The sequence below is a fragment of the Thalassophryne amazonica genome, chromosome 6 (genome assembly GCF_902500255.1).
Source record: "Thalassophryne amazonica chromosome 6, fThaAma1.1, whole genome shotgun sequence".
Classification (NCBI taxonomy): domain Eukaryota; kingdom Metazoa; phylum Chordata; class Actinopteri; order Batrachoidiformes; family Batrachoididae; genus Thalassophryne; species Thalassophryne amazonica.
Window position 1 is genome coordinate 118,909,749 of NC_047108.1, and position 17,399 is coordinate 118,927,147.

Sequence of the window (17,399 nt, forward strand, 5' to 3'; positions counted from 1 at the left end):
AATTGGGCATTATTTAGCTTAGGTGTTCAAATGAACATAGTGGCCACGCCCACACATCTGCCCACCTCCTCTTCAGGCAGAATTTTGCGCACTTGAGTGCGGTAATCGTCATTTCGCCCACATCCTCTACTGCCCTACGATTGAATGCCTTTTTTCAAAAATAATTTACATTTGTGGTTACGCTTCAGCTCTTTGAATGTTGCAGATTTTTTCAGGCTACCCAGAATTTTTTCAGACTGTGTCTGCACTGCTCAACAAAGACAAGGCAGCAAGGACGCTCACTCCGAGTTACTTTCATTTCCAGTGTCACGTGTGTCAAATCTGCCAGAAGGATATGTTTAATCCCGTTAGGACACGTGCCCTATCGCAGTCATTGGGCAAGAGGCGGGGTACACCCTGGACAGGCTACGAGACTGTCGCAAGGCCGACACGTAAATGGTAAATAAATGGACTGCATTTAGCTAGCGCTTTTCCATCTGCATCAAATGCTCAAAGCGCTTTACAACTAATGCCTCACATTCAGCCTGATGTGAGGTTGCTGCCATACAAGGTGCTCACTACACACCGGGAGCAACTAGGGGATTAAGGACCTTGCCCAAGGGCCCTTAGTGATTTTCCGGTTAGGATCCTCTGCTCTCAAGCCCATCGCTTTAACCACTAGACATCACCTCCCCTAAACGCATGTAGACAGACATACATTTCCACACCTACATCCTCACCTACAGTCAATTTAGAGTCACTATTTCACCTAACCTGCATGTCTGTGGAAGTGGGAGGAAGCCGGAGCACCCGGCCAGAACCCATGCAGACACGGAAAGAACATTCAGACTCCACACAGAAAGGGCCGGTTTGGAAGGAAGCCTGGGACCTTCTCGCTGTGATGCCACAGTGTTAACCACTAACCGTGCTGCCCAAAAACACTTATATTTTTGAATTTAGTAAATGACTGTGTCATTAACACTGCGAAATGATCACATCTCAAGCAAAAGACTGGTCTGTCACTGGAATGATTGAAACGGAAGGCAAACCGTCTAACACGTCTCGACCTCGCTCTCTGCTCAGCGATACGGACACATTCTCACGTTTGGAACACAACTTTTCGTACCTGACCCGCAGTCCCCTATTATCCCATAGCTACATTTTGAAGTACAGGTTGACTTAATATTTCACTGTGAACGCTTGTTTCCTCATGTTAAAAGGCACATGAAGCTGCTTGTCAGAGAGTGTCACCCCCCACCCCCACCCAAAAAAAACAGCTTTGAATTACAGGAAAGAGGCACTGCATTAAAGAACAAAGGAGATCGATGGCAGTACATTAAATTTTATGCGAATGAAAAAAAAATCAACTAATTAAAATTGATTACGCCAGCTTTGTAAATGTGTTTCTGAATTAAATTATTGTATGAAAACATTTTGACCAATCGAGGAGCCGAGGAAGTATCCATTACTGGATTGCAGCTGAGAAGGGTTGGAATGTTTTGTGGCGGCTGAGTAGTTCAGCGCTTCCGCTTGTCTACCACCACTGCTAAAGTGCCGCAGCTTCATCTTTGATGACCCTCATCTCTTAGAGCACCTTTATACTCGAGGTTTGTCAATTAACCAGATTTAAAAGGAATTTGTGATCTATAGAATTATTATCTCCCCCCCACCAAAGAGGGCAAAAGTGAAGTGTCACTGACGGAGTCGTTGGTCTTTAGTCATCGGGGCTCTCGGGGTCCCAGTGGGCTTGTCCTTATCTAAACAGTCATCTGTCTCAGTAGTTTAGCGAGGGCAACCCCAGGCAGCACGACTGACAGTTACACATTAAGAAATGTCAGACTACATGTAAGACCAGGCCTCTATACTCACAAGCTGGATGTCACATGTTACACTTCAGGTTTAGAATCAAAGCCATACACTATGTCCCTTTGTTGTTGTTGTTGTTCTCTCTTTATTTAAAACACATTGATATGCTACTTCAGAAAAGCTACATTACTTTTCGAAACTTAAAAATTATAAACGGTAAACACACACCACATGTCTTGATGATGTAGATGTAGTTTTGAAAGACGTGTCATATCTCTGATGTACAATACAAAGAAACTGAAGCATTCACATGAGACTGCATCATTACGCATGCCAAGCTTATTGAATTATAAAGTAAGAGGCTACTGTATGAAGTATAATTGTTACTCTGTAATAGGGCAACAGCAATTTCCGTCACATGATCAAAGATTTTTGCTATCAATAAATTACTTGCCTTCTGCGGTTTAATGAAAAAGAAACATACGAGTGTATGAAGCTTTGCAACCCACATACAATATAATTATGGCATTTTCTGTACAATGCTGGTTGACTGGACACTAGGTCATGCATCTTGCAGATTTTGTGTCATACACCTGGTGCAAAGCACTGCAAGTATCATTGCTCGTTTCCATCCAACACAGTTATCATCTGTTGTATAAAGCAAACATATCTTCTATAATCAGAACAGGTTTGCACCTTAGACCACCAAAAGCCTGGGCTAATGTCCAGTGCTATCAAACAAAGCAAAGAATACAACAGCTAGACGTGCTGTGACATGGGTGGTTTCTGCAATGCAGGTACACTCTGCTTGCCTGCACATATTGCCAGTTACCTGCAGTGGTGTAATATTAATATGACTGTGTATTATGGTTACGCTAGGGCAGGGGTTTTCAAAGTGGTATATTCCTGCTGGGGAATATGCCAGGTGAAGGTGAAGTGCACATGTTTCAAATGGGCATGTACCCTTTGTGCAAGTCCTTTTAGCATTTGTCATCAAAATAGGGCCCCTTGTTTGTTGGATGTTAACACCAAATCTGGGACAGCACCAGTCTTCTTGTCTCTGGACCTTTAAGACTGATGCAGTGCTGAGGGATCATCCACTACATGACAATGACCAGGTCCAAACCTGAGGCGGCTCATACATGTTGGCACTTGGAACATCCTTTCTCTCCTCAGTCATGACCATTGCATTACTATCAAGGGAGCTTGGAAAGATCTACACTGCAGTTGTAGGCTTCTCTGAGGTCTGCAGACCTAGAAGCAGCAAGATCTTAGTGGGTGCAGGGCCAATAAAATTTAGAAGCTAGAGGCCCACAGTGTAGGAGCAGTGGCCCATGGTTTTGCGAGCAAGAGTTCATGATATTCCATGATCTTGCAAATAAAACTGCCTATATAATATAAACCAATCCAGAAAAAACATAAAATAGTCTATGGATCATGAAGTTAAAAAAAAAAAATAAATAGAATTTATCAGAGGGCATTTTCAAGTGTAAAAAAATAAAGTGACTCCCATAAAATGTAAAGGGCATTTTTTTAGCAACCCTCAGAGTTGGCTAACTCACAGTCAGAAATGTAAAATACAGATGTAGGTCCATATCAAAACTAAAAAGTATAAGCTTCTTTGCTAATGTTGTCAGCGTGGGGTTTCCACAAAGGCAAGCTGGTTAGACTTTTAAACTAGCTTCAAAACAGCCAGGGTCTCCCAGGACCAAGCATATACTTTACTTACTTGTCAGCATACAATGGACAGGCCCTGCAGATTTGTCAGAAAACCTCATTCTTCTCTTGGTCGTGACCAAGCCACGGTCATTTCTGTGGCCAGGTCAGGACAAAACCTCTCTTCCTCTTGTTTCTTTCATACAGCCTGTCTCTCTCCCTTAACTCATCATCACTAAGCTTCCTCTTCTGGCCAATTCCTTTAGCAAAACTCTTGCCTGGTTGTTGTCCGGGTTTTGGTGGTTGCAGTTTAAACATATTTCAATTCGAATTTCAAAGCGTTCTGTTAGATTTGCGTCTTGTTCGTCTTTCTTTCCTACAGCTTCCTGCGCATTTAAAGATGCTAACAAACATTGCTGAAGATCGGTGATGGAAACGGCCGAATGCATGCTCCACGCATCTACAACATACATTTCAATATGCGCGAGATTCTGCGGGAACATGGAGCATGGTTAGGGATGGGTATTGATAAGATTTCATCGATATCAATACCATTATCAATTCTGCTTATCGAATCGATTCCCTTATCGATACCGCTTGTGAATTTTCTGTGTTCTCTTAGTAGGCTTTACAGGTTTTCTATGTCAACAACATTTTATTGAGTCTTAAAGTAAATAAATATGAAATTGGTCACTAGATCCTTAAACTCTGGGCCTAAATAAACTGTACATGGTGGCTCCTTGATCTCTGAACATAAATAGAAATAAACAAAATCTGTAGTTTTTGTCAAAAGCATTTCCTTTCAGACATTATTGGCATGAATGTCTTTCCATACATCTGAACTGAGCTCTTGTAGCTCATTGTGCTGCACGTCAGCATCAGTTTATTTCATAAAGTATGCAGGATGTCTCATTTTGGGAAGAAAAAACATTTTAGTCGTAGTTTATTTTCTGTATTACAGCGTTTGAGGAAAGAGGTGTCATCTTATTTAAAGCAGCAATTCGTTTTGAAGTTATTAATTCCGACCGGACTCTGTCTCGGCAGAGAGCCGCACAGTGTTTGGAGCTCTGCCAACGGAACGGAGGACGATTCTCGTTTCTTGACTGCAACAAGACAAGAGTCCCACTTAGCGACTTTAATCTGCACAAAAGTGACTCACAGTCATGATTGACATATTTTAATGGCTTTGAGAGGAATTAAGAAGCGGACTTACTGCTTCTGAAGAGTTATTATTACTATTATTGTTGTTGTTGTTGCTATTATTATTATTAATATATAAATGAAAATAAATTTTAAAAAATTACAATTTTTTTATACATTTGACTCTTTTACGACAACAAACGCTGAGCTATTAATTATTATACAGAAAACAAATGTACACAAACATGCTGAGGCTCGACCAGCTAATGCTAACTTTAACATTGAAAACGCCATAGACATGCTAACGCGTTTGCATCGGTCCCGTTTTTGAGTTATAAAATATATCTATCATCTGTTTCAGAAGACCATAACAGGCCGGTTTAACATAAAAGGGTATATGTTACTCACAGGCATATGCTCTTTAGGGTTTTAGCTGGGAAAAATTAAGATTCATTGGTTCATGCTTCAAAGTGCAGTCGCTGTGCAGAAGCGGTTGATTACAGAGCCGCTGCAGGGTCAGCAATCAACGTAGAGAAATGCCCATTTTCCTGACAAACACCCTCAAAAACAACGGCCGCTCTGAAAGAACGATAAGGGAATCATTAAGCAAAAAGACTATTGATATGAAACATGGCAGACTCGGTGAAGTTTGTATTTGGTATTCTTTGGGTGTCCAGTTTGTTCACTCTGTGTACACTGTGGTGATGGTGATTTTTTTTACTCGCAGGTTGTGATTGGTGACTGCCTTACACGTGGCACTCCTGTGGTCATGGGTGATCGATCAGTCCTCACAGATCTGGTAACTGGTGAAAATGGCTAAATGCTCCTTGACTGTGCCAAAAGTTTGGGGTTGCTGGGTTCTTGTTTCAGTACCTGGAGTTGTACCATTGGATGTGTGAACTCCTGGAGTTGTACCATTGGATGTGTGAAAACTGACCACAAATTTGTAGTTTCCATAAGGACCGAGTTGAAGTCCTGGAAATGCTTGCTGCACCAAACTTAAATCTGGCTGGATGTGAAAATCAGTCTGCTTTGCAGAAGTTTGCAGTTTCCTAATCTCAGTGGAGTACTTGGCACATGGACATAACTAGTGACTTGAATAGAATTTGGGAGTTGTTTGCTGTTTTTGTTGTTGTTGTTTTGCAATATGACGCTGAACGTTGCCAGGGATTGCAGTGGAGTCACCTAAAGACCTGTTTCTATGACAGGAACCTGAGAGTTATTTAAGGGGGGGGGGGGCAACACCTTTGGGCGTGTCTCCACCACAGGGATGGCCTTGAAAAGTGAATTTGGGGAACCTTTATTCGGGACCAGGGGAGTCCTTCCTGCAGGCGGTGTACTTGACTGGCCCTGAATTGCCACTGGATGGGCCTCAATGCTAATTGGTTGAATGCATGCACTAAGGTGAACAACACCACTAAGCGTCGTTTATGAAAGCAAACAGGAACAAGCAAGGAGTTTCATCAACATACACAGTTGACAGTGCATGTCAGAGCACAAACCAAGCATGAAGTCAAAGGAATTGTCTGTAGACCTCTGAGATAGGATTGTATCGAAGCACAAATCTGGGGAAGGATACAGAAACATTTCTGCTGCTTTGAAGGTCCCAATGAGCACAGTGGTCCCCATCAAGCATAAAAGGAAGGCGTTCGGCTCCACCAGTATTCTTCCTAGAGCTGGCCACCCATCTAAACTGAGCGATGGGGGAGAAGGGCCTTAGTCAGAGAGGTGACCAAGAACCCATTGGCCACTCTGTCAGAACTCCAGCATTCCTCTGTGGAGAGAGGAGAACCTTCCAGAAGGACAACCATCTCTGCAGCAATCCACCAATCAGGCCTGAGTGGTAGAGTGACCAGACGGAAGCCACTCCTTAGTAAAAGGCACATAGCAGCGCACCTGCTCCAGAGTGTTCCTGACCTCAGACTGGGGTGACGGTTCATCTTTCAGCAGGACAATGACCCTAAGCACACAGCCAAGATATCAAAGGAGTGTCTCAAGGAAAACTCTGTGAAGGTCCTTGAGTGGCCCAGCCAGAGCTCAGACCTGAATCTGATTGAACATCTCTGGAGAGATCTGAAAATGGCTGTGCACCGAAGCTCCCCATCCAACCTGATGCAGCTTGAGAGGTGCTGCAAAGAGGAATGAACCAAACTGCCCAAAGATAGGTGCGCCAAGCTTGTGGCATCATATTCAAAAGACTTGAGGCTGTAATTGCTTCCAAAGGTGCATCAACAAAGTATTGAACAAAGGGTGTGAATACTTATGTACCATATGTTACTGTACAAGTGATTTCTTAGTTTTTTATTTTTAATAAATTTGCAAAAATTTCAAAAAACTTTTTTCATGTCATTATGGGGTGTTGTGAGTAGAATTTTGAGGGGAAAATGAATTTGCTCTAATTTTGAATAAGGCTGTCACATAACAAAATGTGGAAAAAGTGAAGCACTGTGAGTACTTTCCAGATGCACTACTCGACCATAACAGAAGCTAAACAGATAAGTGTGGAAATAACACCAGATTGCATGAAATACCACAAACTTAGATATACATAAATAATAAAAATTAAGAATAGGGTAATAAAAATGATATGACAGAGTAACACGGCATTGAGTTATTCAGATTTATTTGTTCCTTGACAAATCTAAAAATAAATGTGGAAGTAGATCAGTAGTAGTAGTAGTAGTAGTAGTAGTAAAATACAACCTAAATACAACTTTTAAAGTAAATAAAAATATGTAATTATGTTCCTGTGTGACAGTGATGGAAACACACACTTAAAAACACCAATGGAAAAAACATTGTGGTTGATACAGTCTTTTGCACAGTAATGTACATTTGGAATTTAATCATTCATTTCTCACTGCCCTGTTTAATTGAACATCTGTAATGTCAGCCTTTATCTGTGGAAACATCATGTACTTTGTGCATGTTTGTGGAATTATGCTGGAAATGATTTACCGTGATAAAATGTTCTTCATTTATTTTTTTTAAAGTCTTCTTCCATCCTTGTTCCACATCACTGTAGTTACTGTATTTTCCAGAGTTTAAGTCACATATATTTTTTTTTACTAATTTGGGAGGCCCTGCGATTTATACTCTGGTGTGACTTGTATACCAAAATATCCTTCATTCGTTGTTAATAAGAATAACTATAATGATTATTTATATATAACTTTCCCCGGAATCAAAGCACTAAACAAAATAAACTAATAATAAAAGAATAAATGGCAATAATAAAAAGTACACAACCACAATGCACAAAATTACCAAAATTAAAGAACTGATACAGAAAAAGTGTCACTCATATATGGGTTTTCCACTTCAAGAGGCATGGGTTTTTTTTTTTTTAAACTGGTGTGGCTTCTACTCCGGAAAATGCGGTGTCTTTTTCAGAAATCGTATCCTTATTATGTGTAACAGGAAGTCAGTAATTTTTTGTCCCTAAAATCGTTCTTGTGAGTTGTAGAGTGATAGTTAAATCCAAAATAGGCAGGAAAGTTGGAAAATAACTGCTACGTGCTGGTCTGAGATGACGGCTTTTTCTGTGTTACTAAAAGCACCTTCACAAGGATGACACACATGCCTGCTTCCCCTGCTGGCAGTTAATGTTACTGCACTTTATTACAGTTTCAAACAAGGTTTCAAATAAGTATGTTTAGGGGTAAGGAAAACAGTGGATTAGTGTGGATGAAAGGACAAAACAGATAGATAATTAGTCATTTTGCTGTGAAAACAGCGCTGTGTACTAGGCCTGAGATACAGGCATGTGTGCAAACGCAAATAACTGATCACAGCGAAGACTAGCCAAGACTTGTGAGAGATGACAAAATGTCACGCTGTTGTAGGTCTTATATAGGTCTCAGTCCTGTATACATGGGGCATTAGTTGCATTTCTATGCTGCAGTAAAAATATCCTTTTCTGTTTTTTTTTGTGTGTGTTTTTATCTCAGCAAGAAGATGATCACCATTGTTCAGCATCTTTTCTCTGATGAGAACTTTAGCAGAACATGATTGTCATCTGTTGCCATTTTTAAAACGTTAAATGCAGATTGTTTGTAGTTTGTACAGTGTTACAGTGCCGTCAGTAGGTCACATATACTTTATCTCTGTACTTCTTACAAATCAACAACTCAAATTTTCCATGTTTGTGATGACAGTGGTCTGATCGGGAAAAGCCACTGAATGGAAAGTTTGATCTCGGCATGCACCCGTTTTGAAAAAGCTTGATTTCCGTCCACCAGCCCCACCCCCTCCACCCACACCCCATGCCACTCCTTTGCAAGAATTGCATAATGTGCTTTTGATGTCACCATTGAAGCTTTGCCCATGGCTCCAACGCTGACAGTGATACAGCACTGCATGTTATTTTTAAACCTTTGCAAGCAAATGTCAATGAAGTTTTCCATGACCCCTTTTCATCTGTTAAAATGTTGACTCACCTTTAGATTTCAGAAGTTACAGTTATTCAGTAAAGACCGAACACATTCAGGGGCTATAACACACAGAATACTGACCATATGTAATTATTCTTTTGTTGACTTACTACTTTTTTTCTTTTCCCCTTCTCTTGGCTGGCCCCAGCTGCTCAAAGCGGATCTGTTAGAGGTCCGTGCTGAGATTTGGTAGTTTTATGCCGGATGCCCTTCCTGACACAACTCCGGTTTTATGTGGAGGAACACATGCACAGCTCCTGTTGTTCCTCTGCGGTCTCCCAGCCAAAGATTAATCCCTGCACACTCTGCTTAACTTTTGAGATCTTACAGGATCAGGTGTGCACAAAGCCAAGCGATTGGTACTTTAATCATTGCAAAAGTAGGTCTGTACTGGATTATCTTTTGATATATGAATCAAAATCAGCATTTGAGCTTATTTAATTGATGTCACAGTTTAGTTTTGGACAATTAATGTTTATTTGACAACACTACAAAAAGCATGGGCCACAGGTAAATACAATACAAAAGAAATGAAATGATATGAAAAAACTAATTCATGCATTTATTTCCTCTAGGCTGGACTATTGTAATTCATTATTATCAGGTTGTCCTAAAAGTTCCCTAAAAAGCCTTCAGTTGGTTCAGAATGCTGCAGCTAGAGTACTGACGGGGAACTAGCAGGAGAGAGCATATCTCACCCGTGTTGGCCTCCCTTCATTGCTTCCTGTTAATGCTAGAATAGAATTTAAAATTCTTCTTCTTACTTATAAGGTTTTGAATAATCATGGTCCCATCTTATCTTAGGGACCTCGTAGTACCATATTACCCCATTAGAGCGCTTCGCTCTCAGACTGCGGGCTTACTTGTAGTTCCTAGGGTTTGTAAGAGTAGAATGGGAGGCAGAGCCTTCAGCTTTCAGGCTCCTCTCCTGTGGAACCAGCTCCCAATTCAGATCAGGGAGACAGATACCCTCTCTACTTTTAAGATTAGGCTTAAAACTTTCCTTTTCGCTAAGGCTTATAGTTAGGGCTGGATCGGGTGACCCTGGACCATCCCTTGGTTATGTTGCTTTAGACGTAGACTGTGGGGGGGGTTCCCATGATGCACTGTTTCTTTCTCTTTTTGCTCTGTATGCATCACTCTGCATTTAATCATTAGTGATCGATCTCTTTTTCCTGGTTCTTTCCCTCGGCCCCAACCAGTCTCAGCGGAGGACTGCCCCTCCCTGAGCCTGGTTCTGCTGGAGGTTTCTTCCTGTTGAAAGGGAGTTTTTCCTTCCCGCTGTGGCCGGGTGCTTGCTCATAGGGGTCTTTTGACCGTTGGGGTTTTTTTTTTTTTTTTTTTCATGGTTGTTGTATGGCCTTGCCTTGCAGTGTGGAGCGCCTTGGGGCAACTGTTTGTTGTGATTTGGCGCTATATAAGAAAAAAGTTGATTGATTGATTGATTGTTGTAGACTCTTTGTTGTAATAGTTCAGTGTCAGCGTGGTAGTCCATGCTGCTTGCAGCCTTTGAGCTACTGTGGACTTAAATGTTAGCTAAATGGTCGGGTGAACGTCTCACTTCCCAGTCACTCTCAGGGTCAATAATTCCCTATAGCTGCTCCCATGAGGCTTTGCTTCCTCGACTAAAGGTCACATTAAGGCGGGAAAGATGTCACAATTAGAAGGGCATTTAAAGCTGTTAAGATTAAAAAGCGCTGTTGGCAACATCAAGCAGTTAGACAACTAAAGGAAATACAATAATTACATTAAAACACAGGGTTCTGGTACCATAAAGGTATTGAGTTAAGTCATTTAAGACGACTGCCCGTGATAGCAAATTACCCATGAAAGCACCAAATTAATATAGAGCTTCATTTTTCCCCATCTCTGTCTTCCTCTGTCTTTTGGACCTCCGAACGTGTGTTTGGGGGGGAAATTTGAGACAAGTCTAACACAATTTTTGTCCATGTCTGTCAGTGTGTTATTATATCAGGGGCACTTCTCCACAAATGTACAGGCCAGGGCAATTTGGAATGAATTGATTCACACTGAGACTGAATCCTATACTTGCTAATGATTTCCTTTTAGCCCTTCCATACTAACCTCCACCCAACTCCAGGCTTCATTGTGCCTTTGGTGTCTTCATTTTTGAAGACAAAATGTAGTTGTACCTTCTTGTGGACGTGGTGTCAGAGATTAAGGTGTAGTGAAGCGCACAGCATTTTAATTCTCTTCAAAAAGCATATGTGGCATGAATTGTTATTTTTGATAGGGAGATGATCAGTTCACCTGTGCCTCTTTGTGTTGTGTTTGCAGGATTACTCAAAAAGTAATGAAATCTTTTTGATGTTACTCTGTAAAAACGTTGAGCCCTAAGCTATAAAAGATACGGGGTGTTTCAAAAAGTTTGATATCATTTGAGATGTAAATATCTGAGTAACTACATAGTTTAGGGAAATTAAACTAAACAGGCTTAATGTTGAGCACAGTAAGATTCATTCATCAAAATTCGAATGAGAAATTAAAGGGTATATGGATTTCGTGAACAATTTCACAAGTTTTCAGTATGCGCACCAGCTGTGACACGGCGCACTTCAAGTTGGTCGACACGACAAACTGTCGTTGGAGGAATCTGGATTTCCAGTTTTCTTATGGACTTCCTCTGGCTTAGCAAAAAAGTTTTCTGTTTCCGCTCCATCATCTCTTCTGATACTTTTGCACAGACAGCCTTCCTTGAATATTTTTCTGCCAATTCGGCATTGCATTTGATACATTTTTAGGAAATTCTTTCACATATACAAGCTGCACAGTCTTCACGCAGAAGAATGACACAAAACACCTTTTCCAGTGAATGGCATTTCTATACCTGAAAATAAAACCTATGAAAAATTAAACATAGGATATTGAGTTATTTCTACACATGCTGTTAAAATTTAAGCTCATTTGAATAAACACTGGTCACGTTATTAGATGACAAAATTATCTAAATTTTTCTAAAACACCCTGTATATTATATTTTTGGGGCTGTTTGAATAAATGCCAGGTTCAAGACATTTCAGCAGAATTTTTGATACTGCAAAAAAAAATTACTAGTGCACTAATTTTCACAAAGCTGAAGTTATGAGTGGCCTCTGATTAAATGGTACAGATCCAGATAAAGAGATTGTGCTTGAAATATTTTAATAGCAGTTTTTATTTTAACATTGCAAAACTAGACTAGACACTGATACATATATGTACTCTCATAAGTAGTCTTTTAGTGCAGTATTTCATTTAAATAATTCAAAGCCACATTCTTATTGAAAATTAGATTGAAATTGTGTCTGTTAAGGGGTGATTTTTTTTTGTGTGTGTATTTCTTTTATCAAAATGCTCATTTGTCCTTTGAGAAGAATTCCAAAGATTTACAACACAAAGCAGGCAGTAAAGAAGGGAAGGTTTACATCATTTTTACATAATACACTTTTATTCTTCAAGAATGACTGGCAGTAAATCTGGGCTGAATATCAACAGCAACACTGTTCATTTTCATTTGGTAACACATCTGCTTAATCTGCAGTGATAAATCGCTATTTCAGAGTCACAATTTCCTGACTGTTAATATAATAAAGTCTCATAATGCACACCTGCAACACATCCATAGGTCTTCTTCCTATATTACAGTTGAGTGCCGTTGCTAGTTAGAGTGCAAACACACAACTGTTTACAAAGATTCCCTCCAGCATCCCACCTGCGGTTCAAACCTAATCACATTTTGTGTTCAGTTCTCGCAATTCAAGGTATCAAGTGTAATTTTCAGAAAAGTGCATTGCAAAATTTTATCCAATACAAAGTCAATAACATTGCTGTAATCTAGTCCGTTCATCAACTTCACTCTCTTTAAGCATGTTGGTTAATGTTATCTCTGTCTATGATTTTTCAGTTTTACTGGGCACTTTATTGGTTATCAGGTTTGTAAAGATTATTGTTCTTCACGTGAGGCACTTTTAGTACATTAATAGTTTGCGCTTTACAACAAAGCCTAATTACTTTTCTAGCAAAAAAGAGATTTACTACTTTTCAGATAGGATGAAGATGATCATATTTTTGTTACGCAGGCTACAACCTGTATGTTTCTTGTACTGTTGTGAAGCTTACTCCCTAAAAGCCCAATTGCGTGCTACCTAACACTATAACTGGGATGATCCATAAGTCGATAACAAGACAAGACTGAAACCTGTGCAATGTGGTTATAATTGATTTGAGATGTCTGGGTGGAACTTGCGCAAAGCATCTATGTCATCTGCTAAGAAGTGCACTTTTCCTCTCCCTAAAGATCTACCACTGTAGTTTTAACCAAATGGGCATTTGCCCTCATTAGGTTAGCACTGAGCTAGCTGTGGTCTGGACTAAGATATCATACTTATGCTTATTAACACTGACACAAATTTTTGTCAATATTTATGCTGTTGAAAATTTAAGGGAACGTAAACAAGGATTGCTTGTTCAGCATATTCCTTCTCTGTTAGGTCATTTAGGGCTCATGGAGCCTGCATTAGTATTTACAGGAATTAATGTTGTTTTATTAGATTTTAGCGTGTTTATTACAACTGGTATGTGTCTTTATCAGAAGCAGGCAGGACAGCTCACTTACTTTAACTGTAAGAGTTATGCCAATGGCAAAATTATTTTGTCTAGTTACCAAGGTGTGTGTGTGTGTGTGTGTGGTGTGTGTGTGTGTGTGTGTGTGTGTGTGTGTGTGTGGTGTGTGGTGTGTGTGTGTGTGTGTGTGTGTGTGTGTGTGTAATATATATATATTCTTTGTGTGTTGGTTCGTTTGTTAGGTTTTTTTTATATATATATATATATCTTTTGTCTAGAACATAAATTGGGCATTCACCATGTAAATGGTTTAATCTGTTTGTCACAAAGAGGGTTCTGGATAACTGACTTTAATAATTCTTCTGTACATGCAGATCCAGGAAATTCCACATCCTTTGCGTAACCGTAGTACACATCAAGGTTATGCTCTTTCTTGGGATCAGATTGTTACATTTTGACACTCCTGCAGACTCGGTGTGTAGCTTTTCTTTGAAGCATCTGTGGGTAGAGGTTTTCATAATACATATACAGTAGAACTGTTGCTTAATGAAAGGTTAATTCTGATAAAGTTGCATAAACATACATCTGCAGTGATCCTCTACTAGTAGTACTGTGAATATGTGACCGACGTCTGGCTCTTAAGAGAGCCTCTTTGCCACACGCACCCCCCTTGGACAAGTTTAAACTGCAATTCTTTTGGATTGAAACAGGTTCATAGTATATGCAATGCATTATCCAAAATGAATTACCACGGCAGGGCGCTCAAATCTATCTTGTATCTTTCACTAAGAGAAAAGAAGAGTAATCAAAAACCTTTCACCTATTAGAGGGATGACTTTTACAATTGATCACGGGGCCACAGGGGGCCGATAATAAGTCATCTAAACCTCCCCTCGGTTAGTGGTTCCTCTTTTTGCTGTGTTCTTACATATTTATCTAATTTTAGAAGGCGCCACATCATGGCGCCCCACTTCAAATTTATGTTTTATGCCATTGGGGGAAGATTCCCCCCCCCCCTCCTCTCTCACCGGTCGTGCAACATGCATACTGGGGTGGAAAATTAAGTGCTCTCGAAGGAAACATAATAGAATCGATGAACGCAGTGCACTTAAAACTACTGATGTTCTGATGCTATTTAACGTTCTAGTGCATTAACGTTTCAAGTCATTACAACATTCAGGCTGGATGATTTGATCATGGCTGGATTTTAACTGGAAGAATTACAGAAGTTTTCAGCCTAGGATTCTCAAGTTATTAGATACAAATGATCACCTCTGCATTAAGTATAGATTTTCTTCCACTGCGCACTTAAGAATGGAAGTTTGTCTTTAAGAGGGTAATAGCAAATTAAGCTCCATACTCCATTTGTCCGGCACTCTTGATGGGCTAATTTTATAACTGCTGATTTGCTCATTCCCCACATTTAGCTGGAAAGTGGTCAGGTGGTCTTTTTCCTCACTGCTGGGTGTGGGGTTTAGAAGCAAATGGAATCCATTTATTTATTTATTTTTATTTTTTTGGTCTGGATTTATGATGAATCTTTGTCTTGCAGAATGTCTAGACTCTTGTTTATTCTGTTAAAGGCATCACTTCCCTACAAACATTATCTTCTTCCTTTAGCATTATTTAATTAGGAGAAATTAACACAGATTTTTTTTTGTGCCTTAGATTGCCACGGCTGTAAAATTTCTAGAGAACCCAAAAGTACGTCAGAGTCCACTGACCACCAGAAAAGCCTTCTTGAAGAAAAAAGGTAAGACACACTGTTAGATATACTGTTAGAAATGTGGAGCCCTTAAAAACAAAAAAAACAAAAAAAGAATACCGGTACTGGCAGATTTTTCCTGCAATGTATGGTCCACTGTGTCTCCAGCAAAGTAATTCAGGCTTCTCAACATTAAAAGTTCTTTTAAAAATGCAAAAATGCCACAGAAGCCTATAATTTCTTCTGGGTTGTCTGGATGTCTTGGTGACTTTCCTCACTTGTCTCCTTCTTGCACAGTAACTTAATTTTTGAGAACTGCCTCCTCACCACACAGTCACCACACAGTACTATACAGTTTGTATCCCTTAAAGACTGATGTGAATTAACTCCAAGACATATTCAGTGACTTGGAAATGTACATGTATCCATCCCCTGACTTGTCTGAAGATAACTGGCAAGAAAACTAATTACATATGTTATACCAAAGTGGGCATTACTTATACAACCCATCATCTTGGGTTTTATATTTTTATATAATTTATATCAAGTTGTAGAGACTTGCATTGAGTTTGGGTTTAAGGAGGGTCAATTTTAGAAATTTTAATATAGAGAAGCCTTGTTAGTCGAATAAACTCACTTAGTTGGTGAATTTTTTGACGTTAGTCTTTGCTTAAAGTGCCCTAGTTGTCTAAAGTTTCTCTGTTTCCTGACTAAAGTTTTTTTTTATCCTGGTACACAGGAGGCTAATCATATTTTAGTCAACAAAACTTCAGTGTCTTACCTCAAAATGTCAGTTATCATGTACCATCACTTGATTGAGCACTCGAGCACCTCTATGTCACTCGTATTCCTCCAAAAGGAAAGCTTCCTCTGTTTGGCCATGGTTGTAGCAGACACTGTCATGTGATGTGTTTGGTGAAAGTTCTCACATTAGCCACCGGTCGTCACTGTTAAGCTGAGCAGCATTGTGTGCACAAAACGGCTTGACGGAAATGTAGAAGAACTGCTGGGCTAAGCATGTCATTCTGCAGTTCGTATGTGTCCGTAAAATGTTAGTAAAGTCAGCTAGTTAACTCACAGCACTGGATAGTTCATGACGACGACCAACCCAGAAGTAAACAAAACGCATTGGTGCCGTTTCTGGCATAAAAATCATCAACTAACGTAAAACGGCTAATCTACAAGTTTAACATTAATGTGAAACGGTGATTAGACGGATAATGTTGGGTGACCAGCCGTAGTCGACTAAGTAAGTTTAGTAGACTAATAGATTAGACTGCTTTCTGAAACCAGGCCTTGAAAGTTCTTAATGTATGACATAAAGTCCACAGAAGCATGGATGGACGGACTTGCAGAATATAGTTTTACTACACAAATTTATTGTGGTGTTCTTTTTTAGAGTTTTGGGATTTTTCCTTTATTGTATTTGGTCTTCAGTTAGTTGGGTCTCTACATGAGCCACACGGTTTCTTTTGTAATATAAAAAGTGATCTAAATATGCTATTTTTATATTTGCAACTTTATGTAAGCATTATGTTATTGCAACAACATACAGTTGGCCAGAGCTGCACACATGGTGTCCTGATTTGGTAAGCTTGATTTCTAAAGGTTAAAGGTTATGGCTGTAGCGCTTTGCCCTGCGGGCTTTAGCAGTGGTCGATTTAGCTTCAGAGTGCATGATTCAGGCCCTGTGAATGACTGACACACCAGTTAGGATGCTCCTTTCGGTTCAGGAAAATAATATTGACAAAACTCCCTCTGCATTTTCAATGGAATCATCAATATTGCCTTCCAGCTTTTTAACCTTTTTACTTAATTTAACTCTTGTCATAAATTTTACGCATGACAGAAGGAGATTTCTCAGCGGAGGCAGTGGAAAGTGTGTTGCTGTCTTCACTTCTTTAGAATACACTGAGATATTTCTTGACAGGTATGATAGAATATTGCTTGTGTAAGATGAAATGAGCAAAAAATCTTTATTGCTGCGAGTCAGTTCAGTGTGACGCAGCAGAGCGGGAACATGCATTGTTTTACCTCTTATCACTTACACTTGTCCTGCAGTGGAGCAGTGACTCAGTATGCAGATTTTCAGCAGATAATTTATTTTAGTGCAGACT

General features: G+C 39.8%; 1 protein-coding gene across 1 annotated transcript in view; it reads left to right on the plus strand.

The window, feature by feature from the left end:
- The window catches only part of pex14 (peroxisomal biogenesis factor 14), a 138,920-nt gene that overhangs the window by 55,681 nt on the left and 65,840 nt on the right, over window positions 1-17,399 (plus strand). The window contains exon 3 of the mRNA XM_034173243.1: window positions 15,246-15,330. Within this exon, the coding sequence (XP_034029134.1) occupies window positions 15,246-15,330 (85 nt within the window). The remainder of the gene's footprint in view (window positions 1-15,245; window positions 15,331-17,399) is intronic.